Source organism: Pseudorca crassidens, chromosome 1, assembly GCF_039906515.1.
Source record: "Pseudorca crassidens isolate mPseCra1 chromosome 1, mPseCra1.hap1, whole genome shotgun sequence".
Taxonomy (NCBI): Eukaryota; Metazoa; Chordata; class Mammalia; order Artiodactyla; family Delphinidae; genus Pseudorca; species Pseudorca crassidens.
The window spans coordinates 184,833,679-184,849,129 of NC_090296.1; the positions used below are offsets into that span (position 1 = coordinate 184,833,679).

At 47.6% G+C, this 15,451-nt stretch overlaps 1 protein-coding gene across 1 annotated transcript; it reads right to left on the bottom strand.

Annotated features, from left to right (window-relative positions):
- Nucleotides 1-12,327: 12,327 nt before the first annotated feature.
- Nucleotides 12,328-15,430, bottom strand: SKIDA1 (SKI/DACH domain containing 1). Its single transcript, XM_067702926.1, has one exon. It carries the CDS (start codon nucleotides 15,233-15,235, stop codon nucleotides 12,485-12,487), a length of 2,751 nt encoding a protein of 916 aa, XP_067559027.1. The 5' UTR covers nucleotides 15,236-15,430; the 3' UTR covers nucleotides 12,328-12,484.
- Nucleotides 15,431-15,451: the final 21 nt, after the last annotated feature.

Below are 15,451 nucleotides of genomic sequence, written 5' to 3' on the forward strand. Positions count from 1 at the left end.
AGTTTGCTCCTGGACCTGAATGGACCCAACCTCCAGAGAGGAAGGACCTATATAGCTTTAGGGAAGTAAACAGCTTTATAGGGCAGAATCAGCCTCCCTGTAGGCGGTCATCATTCCACAGAGAGCCTGGTAGTTTCCAGCTGCAGGAGCCTAAGTGCTCGGTTGCACAACCAACCTCGGCCTTAACCCAGCCCAACTTGGGTCGGCCCAACTTAGGGGCAAAGGAAATGGGAGATTTAGGCTTCCTTCTACTGCCTTCTCCTGCTATGAAGAAGAGCTTCATATGGAAATATGGCTAGGCCCTAGGGCCATGCTCCAAGTGGGAGCTAGTCCTCCCAACTAGGATGGAAGATGATTAGAAGACTGGAAGGGACTGGGGGAGATAGGGGATAGATAGACAGAGATAGGTATATTTTGTTTTGCCCTACTCAGGGATTCCAGCCTACTCAGACCTTCCAGTTCATCCTCACTCAGCTACCAGGGTGAAATTGAGATCAGTTTCTGGGTCAGGGAGCAGCGGGGGCATGAGGGTGTGCTTTTCCAACCTCAGGCTGGTGTATAAGGAAGGATATAATGGGATCTGTCAGAGGGAAGGAGAGGCCTGAGCAGCAGCCATAGCCCCCAGTCACTCCGAGGAACTCATCCTCATTAAAGAAATCCCTCGTATGATGCTGCATTTCTTTCCCAGATTTGTGGCAGACACACCGAAGGAGGAGGCAGCTGTGGTGGCCGCCACGTGCAGACGTCCAGCACTGTGTCCCTAGCAGTAGACCCGGTGTCCCCAGTGTGAAGAGCCCAGGCCCTGCCTGTTAGGCTGTGACTGGAAACAATCCCCCACCCCAAGCAGCCTCCTCAGTGACGACCCCAAATCCCTAAACAGATTCCTGGACTGAGAGAAACATGGTTCCTAGCATGAATGTCTAAGAGCTGGATTTGGTAGAAAAAGGAACAGAAAATCCCACCCAATTCTGAAGTCACTAATACAATCATGTGCAGCAGTGAGTATTTGTGCCTGGATATATGACGGGTTTCATACTTTTGGCCCCGGAATGACATTTCAAAAATATTTCTTCCCTACATAGCACCAACTGCTGTTTTTATGTCCTGCTATTGTGAAGCAACCCTCTGTAAACTATATTGTGCATTTCCCCCTGGATTTTAGTGAAAGAACTGTGCAAACGCAACTGCTTTGTCCCAGAGCCACTGAAACAAAGACTAATACACAGGGAAGGACATTTCCAAAATGTACCCTCTTCTGATTTGGGAGGAAAGCTCCTAGAGGCACCAGCCTGTAATTGTGGTTGATATTTAATCCTCCTTAGTACAAAGGCTCATCTTTTCACGACGCAGAAGCACCGTTGACATAGGACTAACCTTTAGAGTTATATCCCAAACTGGGAGTCCAAAGCTTAGACGTGGATTGTCTATGCCTCTTCTAACCTGAACAAAAAGGATCTGAAGAAAATCACATTTTTTCCCTTGCAACAAAGCATTCCTAATCACTTCAGCTTGTTGGTGAATTTTTATTCCCGTGTCCACTTGGGATATTGAAATCGATCGCTGCAATATTTAATATATTACACTCCCTGGGTCATCGCTCTCCTAAGACCGAATTCTCTCTCCCTCATGCCCTCAACTCAGCCTGATTTCTACCCTCCCACTCCCATCTGTCCAGGCCCTCTGTTTTTCTGTCCACATAAAGCCTTTAATTCTCAGCCCAGCGCCGCCGACAACTTCACGTTTATTTTGTTTTCTGGTATGGAAAATACTGAAAGCTCTAGGCAGCACTGCACTTAAAAGGGAAAATGAGGAGCTCAGTAGTTTGGAGAAAATTAACCTGCCACAAACAACCTCATTAAAGAGCTGCCTACCAAGAGTTAAGAATTAATAGTAAAATGGATGGGAAAAAAAACCCCTTGAGTGAAGAGACCTTAAAACCGCTTTCCCTGAAAGGTGCATAATTTACAAGCCCAACCTAACGTTCGGTTTTATTTCCCTTTCCTAGTGACCTGTCCCATAACCTTGTAATCCACTGTGGGGCCGGTTTCTCTTTGGCCCCTTTCTTCTTTTTTACACACACCCCCATAGGTTTGCAAGTCCAAATACTTTCTGATATTTTTGGTTCAAAAATGCACTTAAATTGTTCGGGGTCTTTTAATTTAGAAAGACACTTTAAGAGACTCCTGGAATATCCTTTGGGAATTGTTAGATGATTTGAAGAGTGCCCTTAAAAGAATTGTGTTTGGATAGGAGGGGGTGGGGGGGAATCATGCAGAAAGCAGCAGGAAAAACCAGAGTGAGGACATTGTGTAGATTTAGTGTTCTGATGGCGCTATGGTTTACTTTGCACATGAAGTTCCAATTTAAGTAAAGCCCATGTATGTGGGCTGTAAGTTGCTTTTCTAATGTTTTATTGGGCATTGTATTCTATATTGGCATTTTATATGCATAATCTCATTTCAATGCAGAGCCGCATACTAAATCCTGGGGCAAGCAGATGAGAATGCGGTATGGATATTACACTCAATTTCATAGGCTTCAATGAGACTTTGCACATCGCGATTTCCATTGTAATGGCTTATCTTTGGCTAGAATTTTACACATCGACATGCTATTCCTTTGGCCAGGATCCTGAATGAAGAAACAGTGTCAATGGAACAGCCATAATGATTCCATTCACATTATAGCAGGTAACTGGGATCAGTGGTCCTAAAGTATTTATAAAAGATTTCCTGCTTTTCTTTCTCTTAATAATCATTTTTGCACTTTTTTTTAATTTGAAGAAGATCATATTTAAAATCACCCTTGGAGTATACACTAAAGTAATGTTTCAAAACAGGAAGAGATAGGAAATCCACCATCGGGATGCTTCCAATTCCTCTAGAAATCCTTCTATTGTGTCAGAATATTATATGTAGTCCACATGTTATGTAAGATTGGATCCTATTCAGATAAATCAGCTAGAGATTGATACAAAGAACAAGATTTTAGAAGCCCTTGGCAACCTCCCTAAGTCTATATAATAAGGTATCTTTTCCTCCCATTTAAATTATACAAAATAAGTTTTGTTTTTCTCCTATTCAATGGTACTGTTAAACTACAAACCACAGACCAAAATGTATAATATAATAGGAAATGTTGATATTTCAGGGAAAGTAGATGTTTCTGAGGTCCTTTTTCTAAAGAAGATGGCAGGCGTGTATGACTGATTCCCTAATTTACTTTTGAATTTACAAAACATAAGATGTAAAAAGATTTTTAAAAACAAGGATTGAAATATTTTTATTTTCCTGAAATTGTATGAGCAGCAAAGCAATTGAACAATTCACATGTTAACCAAGCTCTTCTACTTAAAATTTTTCCTTATTTAAGAGGGGTGGAAAAGTACCACCTCTCTTTTTTTTTTTTCACCTCTTTTGAAACTCAGATGAGAAACACTCTGGTATTAGTGACATACACCCTTTTAATTCTCAATCATATATTTTTAAGGTCGCTTTTTAAAAGTCTTTATTATAACAGATAAAAATCAAATCTGGCTTTCTGAAGACCACTTTGCCACATGATGTATAACACGTGGAACAAAATTAAAAGTATCTCTTTGCATTTGCATCTGGCAATGTACTCCATGTTAGAACCATAGCTGGGTGTTTATGGAGTTGAACCCTCCTCCACGCTGTTTTTTATAGCCTAACCGGAATAGCTCAGCACATGCAGGACAAGAGGCTGGGAAGCTCTGGCCCCTCACCCCAGCAAGGAAGCTCAGGGTCACCGCAGGCTCCCACACCGCCTCTATCAGCATTGTTTTAAGTCCAGATTTTACTCTCTTTCCACCTCTGGAGAAAATGTTGCTAACTGTTGGTATTCCCCCATGATGTCTTCTCTTGGGTGCAGGGTTAGGTAGGGGGAGGGGAAGAAGAGGACAAGCTGAGAAGGTAGAAGATAAAAAAGTGATGATAAAGGAAAAAGAAAACAAAATGGCTATGGCAATTTCTACTATAGCATGCAGGTTTTTACTTTGAGTGGATCTAATAACCAGGCATTTGAAAGCTTAACCATCCCCTGGTTTGCACATTTGGATTCAATGTAGAGGAAGAAAACTAATCTTGCACATTTGCACCACTGACAATGAGGGTATTCATTTTGAAAGGGAGGGAAAAAGAGAAATCTAGAGAAACGCAAGGGAGAATGAACGTAAAATGCGCCTTTATTCCTGGGAGATCCAAGAATTTAGGTCCTTTCCAGTCATTTCAGACTGAAACTCTTGCCTCCTGACCAAGTTGTAGCCTCAAGATCTCTTACATATTTGCGTCATGTCTAACTTTCACAGGAAGGAGGGAGGGCTTCTGCCTAAGCTTGGTGCAGTCTCTCTCTTCCTTACTGCTTTTCCTTGCTACTGCTCATCACTTATCATAAGTATTGTGTTGTTCCCGGAGCTAACTTAAACTGATCTTAAAGAGGGCAAGCATTAACAATGGGAATTATATTCCAACCCTTCCATGCCCCACATGCGCTTGCCCAACAGCCCAGACTCCAGGAAAATTGAGTTTGTTTGTCTGCTTGTTTGTGTTGATGGCTTGGGGAAGAGGGCAGGCAGCCACTCAGATGGTTTCCCCTCCGTTTCCCTCCCTTCCTTCTGAGCATCCTGGCTGAGGAGGGCCTTGCAGACCCATGAGCAGTTGTTCTCCGCTAGACTGGCGACATTTTAGGGTCTAAGTGTATTGACTGCTAAGCCTCTTCCATCCAAGAGGGTCAAACACAAACATACTGATGGCACTGATTCGATGAATAACTGGATCTTACTGGAGAGCCTCTAGGCTGCCTGCCACTTTCCACCTCTTCCTGTCTTGCTCCAGTCCTCCCAACTGAAGGAAGATCCAGGTAGCAGGAGCTAAGGAATCGGGAATACCCTAGCATCTCAGGTACTTGGCCTGTTTCCCTTGTAGCTGTTCTTTTCAGACTACATGGACACACACACACACACACACACACACACACACACCTGCAGGCAGCAGGCTCTCCTAATTCCCTTTTGAAACCTCTCTCCCTCCACCTCTCTGGCCTTAATGTCCCCTGCAAGGGGACAACCAGTGCCCTTCCCCCAGTTAGGCACAAGTCTGTCCTGAAGCCTTGGCTGCAGCCACCAAAGAATAGGGAGCTTGCTGTGCTACAGCCCGAATAGCTCGGCTCTGGGGGAAGAAGTCGTGGGAGTCAAGTAGTGGCCCAGGACAGGGTTAGGTTCAAGGTAGAGAAAGAAAAGGAATGGCAGTCAGCAGTTCCCCCATGGAAGCCACTGACGGAGGTTTAACTCCACACGTTTTGGGATCCTGTTTTTCTAAACAAACTGGAGTGATCTTTAGGGAAAGCCAAAGACACATGATGAAAACATCCTGTTTTGAGAAGCAGGAACGGTGGAACCGCAGTTAACTGCCCACGAGTGCGTTAATCAGGAAAGGGGCTTGGGAGCGCAAGGCTTGAATTTGGTGAATTCGTGCAATTTGGAGCATTTCGACTTAATATTGATCCCTAAACTCAATTTTGAAAACAGCCTCCATCGCAGGAGTATGGGCTGTGTTATCCCAGTATTTGCACGCATCGATTGGGCTAAAATAAAATTCATCATACTCTCCGCAAAGAAGGAAGAGGCAGGGACAGTCACAAGAGGAATAGCAGAAAGTGCATAGTTAATATGGGTTGTACGCGAATCCGCGAAACAAGTGCTTTAAACCCAAGGGGATTTCGCGTAATAGCTAATTTGGTGAGAGAGCGAGAGTGCGCAAGCAGAGGGCCATCTTAGAAGGGAAGAAAGATAGCTGAATATAGGTTTTTCTGACTGGAATTAACATTTCCTTGTGATTTGCATTCGCTAATGTCCAAGCCCTTACGTCCACCTAACCCAGGGTTTTCCACCCCCCAGTGCCGGCTCTCTCGAAGAAATTCCCTTCCCTCGAGCTGCACGTTCAGAGCTCAGAGGCTGCGGAGAGGCTGCTGCTGCTTTTCCCCCCGACCCACCGGGTCTTAAGTCCTGGAAAGGCCGCGGGGCCGAGCCCAGGGAGGCGCTCTCCGCCCGCCCACTCCAGGCCTGCAGGGCCCGGCGGGATATTCGCCTCCAAGTTGATCAAATGAACCCAGCGCCTGCCTGGTTTAGCCCCTACCCTTCCCGGGTCCCAACTGGCTGGAAAGAGAACTGGAGGAGATGGGAAAAGGAGATGGGAATATCTTATCTTAAAATAAAGAATAAATCCTTTCCCTTGTTTAAACACACACACACACACACACACACACACACACACACACACACACACACAACCAAAAACGGTTCCTCTTATTTCTCCTGTCTTCTGTGTCCAGTTCAGGTTCCTAAAGGAGACGGAGAGGGAGAAAAGGAGAGAGAGATCGCGCGTGACAGAGAAAGAAAGAAAGAGGGAGAGAGAAAAGGAGAAAGAAAGCTTTAAACAAAAGACGAGCTGGCTCAGGCAGGGGTCTGGAGCCCTCCTTCAGGGACCTTCTCTGCCTGTAGCCTCTCCAGTCCCCGGCCCTGCATTTTTGGGCGTTCGGCAGGCGTGGCCGAACCGGCCCGATCCCGCGCTCCACGCGGCCGGAGAACTGGAGACAAAGCCCAAGAACCAGTTCCACCCCCCCCACCCCCCACCCCCCCGCAGCGCGACTCGAGCCCGCGTCCGGGGCCGGCGGCCTGCGGTCCAGGCTGTGACCGGAGAGGGGCGCCGGGTCTCCCGCGCCCGCCCGCGGCCTCGCCGCCTGGGTCGCCCTGGCCCGCCCGGTTCTCCTCGCAGCACTCAGCAAGCTGCTCTCGTGGGCTCGCGAGTTCAAAACACGCCTTCTCATCCACGAAAGCCCGGACCCCCTCGCCACTTTCTTTCCAGGTCCCGCAGCGTCTCCAGGGGTCGCCGTGGCGCTCCCGGCCGGAGTCCGCTTCCGCCCTGGGCCTCGGAGGCCGAGCGGCCATTTACTGCCCTCTGATTGCGCCAGGACCAGGTTAGCTCATAAAGCCTTTCACACTCAACAATGGGGATTTTCTCAACAATTAACAAGAAACAACATAATAAAGCCATTTACAAAGACCTTGCTATTTACTATAAATTAGGCACTCTTTAAGAGACCAGTGCGTAATTTCACACACTTTACAACTGGGGCTGCATTTTAAACACCCGGGAAAACAAGCTTGTTGCACTTTCCTGTGACCTGTCTGTGGTGCACCTCTGTTTCCCCTCTTCCTCTCGAAGCAGCTTTGTTTGCATTGCTGCGCTCCAACCTCCCCAACCCAGGCTGGTTTTCCAGGTCACTGTCTCACGTTTCCCGTCTCCAGGTCATCGTTCCACTTTCAGATGCACTGAGCGGTTCCAAGGGACAGGAACCACGGCGCCAAAGGAAGTAGGCCTGGCCGCATCGCGTTTCCCCGACTTGGGGGGTTCCGCCGGGCCTCGCCTGCGCGCCCGCGCCCTCCCCCGACTCCCGGTCTGGGCTCTTGGGCCACTTCCCAGGGGGCGTTCGCAGCCCCGCCGGCAGCCCGAGTGAAGCCCCATCTCTTTGCCACTTGCGTTCCGCACACTCAGTTGGAGGCATTGGCCAGCCCTCCGCCCAAGGCGAAAAGCTGGGCCCCATTTGCCTGGGGAAGAGAGCTCAGGCCTGGGCGAGAAGGTGAGAAATGGCCAGGCGGCGTGTGCGTGCGCGGGGGTGGGAGATGACTCCGGGCCACACAAAAGGAGCGCCTAGGGACGGAAGGCGGTCCAGCCCCCGAGGGCCGGCCCCGGGGAGAAGGCCAGGCCGGCCGCGCGCCCCGGCGCCCCTGCCCTGCTCCGGGTGGGCCCGGCCACGAGGTCGCCGGGCAGTGAGGCCGCACGAAAGGCGCTGGGGGCCGTGTGCACGGGGGTACGGGCCTTTCCGCCCGGGGAGCGGGTTGGTTCATTCCGAGGAGAGCAAGAGCTGGGCGGGAAAAAAAGTCACAAAGAAATTTGTTTGCCACCGTGCAAAATGGCGGCATTTGCACATCTTTCTGGTGGTGGCAGTGGCCCAGGCCTGAGAGCCGGGAGCTGCCCTGGGTCAGCGCGGTGGCCGGGGCAGGCGGGGAAAAAGGGACCCTGACGCCCCCTCGGCTCCCGGGCCGGTCTTCAGCCCGCTCGGTTGTCCCCTGCCTTCCCCCCCACCCCCAAGCCTGCCAGTCCCCAACCCCGCGCCAGCAGCCCCTGGACACTGACCCCTGTTTACAAACACAGCCTGGGGGCGGGGTGGGGCGGCCGGAACGCGGGCTGCCGGGGCGGGGGAGGCGGCCCGCTCCCGAGGACGCCCCCAGCAGAGAGGGACGAGGAGTTGGTGCGAGAGAGCGGGCCCGGCAGCTGGAAAGGACTGAACGCCTTGTTTTTGAAACTGTCAATTCCCTCAACCCCTATTGTGAGGGCTTCATGCAAAACATCTCAGGCCTTTTAAAGTAGGAGCTTGTGAGGCCGCCACAGTTTGAAAAGGAGCGAGAGAGGAGCGGGGGCCTAGGGCATGGGCAAAGAATGATAGCTGGGCCCCCCTCCTTTTTTTTTCCAGCAAACGAGGGCCAAACAGGTAAGATGCAGCCCTCCCCCACCTCCTAGATCTGCCCTATGTCCCCACCCCCAAGCTAGTTTGCAAAATGCCCTCTGGCCTCGGGAGCAAACCAAAACCAAAGCTAGCATTAAAAATAGCGCTTCCTTACAGGGAAGGGGAAAATCGTGGCGAAGGCCCGGGTGACCCGGAGGACTCCCTAAGGTGGAAGCCCTGTTCCTCCTTGCCAGTTTCCTGAGGTTAGTTGATGGGGGAGCCTTTAAATCCCCGCTCCCCCCGCCACGCCAGTTTGACTCTAGGAGCTCCCTTTTTCACATTCTTTTCAGCAGGAAGTATTTTCAAGGTGAAGCAAAACTCACCACATTTTCTATCTTTTGTAGATGCTAATACTTTATTATTTTTTTAATGGTTGTGTTTTTGTTTTTGTTTTACCATAGAGGATTTTTGTTCTCTTTGAAAGAAAAAAAATGCTTTTGAGGAATTAGTCTACATCTCCTCCTGCATGCACACAAAACTAGCATTCTCATATCAGCAGAAACTTCCAATTCTAGTGACTGGAACTTTGAGGAATTTCTAGACCATTGAAAGTCACCCAGACATGGATAAGATAAAAGTCCACACACCAGCCCATCTAGTTTATGTTATTGCTGTTTAGTGGTGGCTCCTTGTTGTTGATTTTAAAATAAACAACCATTATTGAGTATACTCCACTGTAATCAAGTAAGCCAGTACAAAAGAATACCCACTTTAAAAAGTAAATAGTTGAGAAAGAGCAAGCTGCATTTGCTAAAAAAGGCAGATAACCTGACTGTGGAAGACAGAGTACACACATCTCTTAAAAAAATAATTAAATCTTCATTTCACAGTCTTACCAGGAAACTACTTTTACAGGAGACCAAAAATAACTTGTTTCCACAAAAAAGTCAGAAAAAGAGCCCTTTCCTGCATTTTTCTTACACCTATAAGTGCTGAGCTTTAGACACAGAAATCGGTGACCCTGGAACCATATAGTGCCTTTTAAAAAAAATTCTCTCACCTGAAAACATTTAAATGTAAAAATGCAGTCTATCAATGGAGGTAACTTTTGTTTTTCTCTCAATAAGGCTTAACTTTTTGAACAAATGGGACATTTATAACATCTTAGAAAATCTAGATACTGTCATTAATCATAAACCAACCAAAATGAAGTAAACTGCACTAAGAATACAGCAGAATAGGAAAACAGCTAAGGGGCTCCCAGAAATTGAAAGAATACCTTGAATTTACAAGTTACTGAATACCGTTTGGTACACTTTCCTAACAGAAGCCCCAACTCAGGTTTTGCTGTGGTTGGCTGTCTTGTGGTAGTACTGTGGGGTGAAATTTGTGTTGACTATTTCATTTCTTTCCTTTTGATGGTATCACTCTGGAATGCCTCGGCCTCCATGCTGCTCATTCTTCAGTTCCTATAAACTGAAACTATTGATTCTCTGAGGGCTGGAGACCAAGTGTCAAAGCTGGAGGCCAATATTTTATGTCAAAAATTCCATAGGATATATTTGTTTTAAATTGTGCTTATTCCATCTCGCAGTCCTCCCACACCCAAGATCTGTAAGCTTCAAATATATTCTCAATTTGTAATTTAGGCACAATGATTCCATAGCCAACAAGAAAAGTACTAGTCTAAATGTAGTAGTCATACTTTGAACTTTCTTGACTTAGCAGTAATTAAAGAGTAGAAATCACAGACTTCCAGTGTGTGTATGTCACACTTTTTACAGATTGATTTTGCAGGACAACTCACTGCACCCAAATTCTATATTGCCTTCCAAAGAGGAAGGAACTGACTGAGAAGCCAATGGTTCAGCTTTCTGGAGCTTTAACTGTAACTTGTACCGGTCTTTGAAATTACACAAACATGAATTCAAGGATAACATCCCCCAATTTTTGCTTTGACCATATCTATCATCCCAATAAAAAAAAAAAGATCCATTGAACCTACATCTGGCAACATTCAAGAAGGAAAGGAAGGGAGGCAGTTCAAAGCATCTGTTTACTCCATCCAAATGTATTTGGATGCAGGTACTCTCAGACTCTGTCCTTTACAATAAGAGTAAAACCACAGAGTATATACAACAATTAGGGCTGAGACCATCCAGATCTATCTGAAACATTTATAGACAAAAGGAAAATTTCAAAGGGAATAGGAATTAAAAGGTTAAGAAAAAAAACTGAATTTCCATGAGAAATAGTGACTTAAATTCACACAGTAAACATTTCATTGATGTTTTGTTTTCTGATTTATGTTCTATATATGCAACTTCTTAGGTTTAAGATGGCAAAGATCTGAGATATATAATTTGTCAGACTAGGGGAGGTGGACCCAAAATTATTAGGTTTAACTTTCATCAAAATAGCAAGTGATCTCTGCTTCACTTTCTTAAACCTGAAACTTTTTGCAATTGATTTGTAACAAGTGTGTAAAGTTTTGTTGTTATTTAGGAAGAAATCCACCAGTGTTTTGCACAGAACCTGACTGGCCTCATCACATGGTGTTACAACAAAACATTACACCCAATAAATGCATTTCTTTCAGGCAAAAACATTACAAGTGAAAATGTCAACAAAACCATTCATTCCTGTTAACTGTTCTCCAATCTGGAATAAGTAGAAATGTATGGAACCAGGAATTTTAAACAGTGTTTTTAATTGAAAATAAAGCTAAAGCATGCTTTTCAACAGTGCAAATTTCCATAATTTTGATTTACTGCTTCCATCATCACAACATAGTACACCAGCATGGCCCTTACCAAGGGCTAGACCCTAACCATTTGCATGTTGAACTACTTTGATTTTAAGTGCAAATATAGATAGTCACCTCTGATTGTCACTTGCAGTAGAAACTCTCCTGCTCTATACACAGGATGGTCTGAAAATAGAAGTTTAGAGAGATGGAGAGAAAGTAAAAGGTAATAAAATCCAAGTGCCTGAGTTCTGGTACCAGAAAGCCCTGAACTAACTGTTATTTTTCATTTGGGGTATTCTTATACTTCTGACCCATTTTACTTTTCTCGGTCGCTTTTACTGCTTTGTCACTATAAAGAGACCATAACATATTCTGCTATTAAGAGAAATATTTTCATTGTTTTGCAAGTTTGAGGAGTCATGTTCAGACCACAAGGTAAGCAGGACAGTAGTAAGAGTCACCTAATTTAAAATTTTGGGTGAGAACACAAAAAAGGAATTTTCCAATCGCAAGGAGTGCCTGTAAAAGTAAAATCACACCCTTTACAAAAAGAAAAAAGAAAAGACAATATTATATTTACTTTACTCAGTATATATGAGGCAGCTTTTACCAGCATTCAATCAGGACTCCCCGATATTTCCACTCAAAAAAAAAATAAGTGCAATGACTCTTGGAGAGGAAATGAGGGGAGAAAAAGATACCCCACAAACAAGAGCTCCAGTAGAGAACACTTTGGGCTTTCTTGCTACCTCACTGTGTAACCATGTAACCTAACAAACTTTCACTGAATTAACAGTTACACTTTCAGGTCTGAAATCTAGTGCATAAACTTAATGGCTCATTGTAATATTTATTATTCAACCTTTTGACATTTATTTGTAGCAGTTGAATTGAGGTACCAGGTGCATTATTAGCATTGAAACAGTAAAGTGTTCCAGCTCTACCGTAATAACTGAGTTTTACTTGAGTCTTTAGCCTGAAGTATAGTCTGTGGAATGTAAACCAACCCTTCTCCCACCCCGCCCCCACCCTACTCCAAAAAAAAAAAAACCCACAATGGAAAAAAAAGTAATCCGATTTCTGTCTTCAAAATGCGATAAACCAGGACTCCAAAAGGGGTGTAACACATTAATGGACTTGTACAAACCATCCTGTGCAGTTTACAACAAAAGGAAGGGAATATGGTTCAAGAAAATATCTTCCAAAACACTTTTATGAATTAAATTTCCTGAATTTGTGACTAGGTGGAAGAGGTATTGCAGAACCGCCCAGCTGCCATTTCCATATAGGATGGGCCTTGTGAGGAGGTTGGGAATCCTTAGTGGTGTTTAAGGAATACGCTGGCCACAAATCCCCATCCTTCCCAATAATGAGTGATGGTGGACAAGGAAAATTTGCCATGAAATTAAATGGCCTTTTCACTGCTGATGCTACATTGCTGGCTACCTTTTTGCGTCTGTTTATAACTGTAAAATCATCCAGTGTTCCTTCATGTGTCTCAGTTTTACCTGTAGGACGAGGACTTCTAGCTGATTTCAGATTTGGTTTGACTGGAGGTGTCTGAAGTACAGGTCGCTTTCCCAGTACTAGTGTCCGGTAATTTTTTCTCACCCTGGCACCAAATTTATATTCCCCATCCTCAGGTTGTGGAGAACCTAAAGTGCATGAAAGGCCCTGACTCTGAGCCAGTGGACTTAAGGAAGGAGCTTCTTTTTCAGGGCAGGCAAAACCTTCCTTGGCTGTGGTTAACAAGGCGTCCTCCTCTTTACTTTCAGTCACACTGTAAAACTCACCCTTTGTATCATTGCACTCGCACTTTAGCTTATTTGTAATAAGGTCAGGTTCATATTCTTCATTAGCACTACTGTCTTCTACTTTGATTTTAATATTGTGCAGAAATGGCAATGTCTTGTCGCCTGTGTCAGTGCAGGGATTCTCGGCTTTAGTTGCTGCTGCTGCTGCATCCACCTCGGGATCAGTTGGCGAAGAGGGCAAATCCGTAGCAAATTCAGTGCAATGAGGGATTTTGGAATCTTTTTCTGAATTTGCTGCCACTCCCGAAGAATCATTACTTAAGAACCTAGCAGCTATTGTGTTGTTATCTGCACAGTATGTAGTAGGAGTTGCTTGTAGGCATTTCCTAGCCTCTCGGAGTATTCTTTGTTGTGGAAATGCATTGTTTGTCTTTGGGCTAGGTGAAGAGGCCCCCTCCGCCAGGCAGTTAATTGTCAGCTCAGTTCTCTTTACAGTACTGGGAATTTCAGAGTGTGGGAATGTAATCTCAGATACCCTATCGTTCCTTATCTCTGTGAAACAACTCCCCAGGCTGGCCGGGCAGTACACCGGAGACGCTTTGGGGGCCCAGCTCTGCAGATTCCACTCCTCGGGCGACTCCGCTTTGACACTACTCTTGAGGTCGGGAAGTCTGCCGGCATCCTCGAAAGCAGCGGGTTTGGTTGCAGCGGCGGCGGAGGCCAGATGGTACAAGAAGTTGGCCTGCGCCTGCACGCTGGGAGGCTTGCAGAAGCTGGTGCGCCTGAAACGGATGCTCTGCACTGACACTTGGCTGGAGCCGGAGCTGGAGTCCGACTCCGTGGACGAGTCCTCCTCCTCCGAGCTGACTTCACTGGAATCCGAGGCCCCACTGCCCCCCTCCTCCTCGTCCTCCTCCTCTTCCTCCTCCTCCTCCTCTCCCTCCTCCTCCTCTTCCTCGGAGGACACAGAGTTGCTGGAGCTAGACAAACTGGAGCCAAAATCTGAGTCGTTGGCTGCATGGTCCGAGTAGGAGCTGGACTCGGAGTCGCTGCTGCAACTCTCGGGAAAGCTGCCCAGATGGGGCTGCGGCCGGTGGTGATGAGGGGGGTGGTGATTCGGCTGCGGCTGCTGGGCCCTGTGGTGGTGGTGGTGATGGTGGTGGTGGTGATGGTGGTGGTGGTGGTGGTGGTGGTGGGGAGGCGGGCAGAAGCTGTTAACCAGATGAAACCTCTCCAGGCAACTGGCCCCGGCGGCCGCCGCCGCCGCCGCGGCCGCCGCTGCGGCCGCCGCCTTGGCTTTGTAGGACCTGGGCAGCAGAAGCAGGCGGCGGGCGCCGGCGTGGGGCTCCAGCAGGCAGTCTTTGGCGCCCCCGCGCTTGCGCTTGCACCGGTAGGTCAGGCTCACGGGGCCTCCGGCGCTCGCCGCCGCCTTGGGTTGGGGCCCGGCCGCCGACGCCTGGTAGTAGGCGGCGGCGGCGGCGGCGGCGGCGGCCGCGGCCGCGGCGGCTGCGGCGGCGGCGGCGGCGGCAGCCGGGTGCTTGCTGCACAGCAGGCTCCGAAAATAAGTAGGGTCCGAGTGGAAAGCGACGTAGTTTCCCTGGAGCGGGGCAGTTTCATAGTTTAGAGGGGGTTTGCAAGGCGAGCGCACGATTTCCGGGTAGTGCGAGCCCGGATATTTGCTAAAAATCTGAGGTAGATGGGCGGCTGGGCGCACGACGGCGGCGCCCGGGCGCGGGGACTGCGCGCTGATTGGCAGGGGCCGCGCGGCTCCACTCAGGCCCCGCCAAAGTTGGTGCTTGTCCTTCCAAAAACCCGGGCGGGGGCTGGCGGCGGCGGCGGCGGCGGCGCGCTCTGGCGGCGGCGCCTTTGTGGCCAGGGCCCGGCCGACCCTCCTGCGCTTGGTCTTGAGGACGCGCTCGGTTTTGCAGGAGGTGTAGAGCGCTTCCACGTCTTCCCGGGAGATGAGAGTGCATTTGGCGGCGTGGAAGGCGATGCTGTTGATTGCCTTGAGTTTCCGCAACTCCTCCAGATCGCAGTGGTGCTTTTTCACTTTCAGATGATCCATGCGCTTGTGCACGGTCGTCCTCGGGATGTTTTTCAGCAGATCCGTGAAGACTTGGGAGAGGGCAAACATTTGCTTTCCTTTAATGATGAGGTAGCCGAGCCTCACGCCATCCACCTCTTCAAAACCTGACTTCAGGTCTCCCATCTCGGGCACTAAACGATCCCCACCATTTGCAGTAAATATATACGTGACGCATACATACACATGTATGTATGTTAATCCTCCACCAGATGCTGCGTGTGTCTCAAGGCATCCTGCTAATAAAATAACAAAGACTGTTATTCCCGGCGAAGGGAGTGCCAAACTCTAGGCGAAATTATTGGGGGGAAAAAAAAAACTATGAAATTACACTGACTTGAT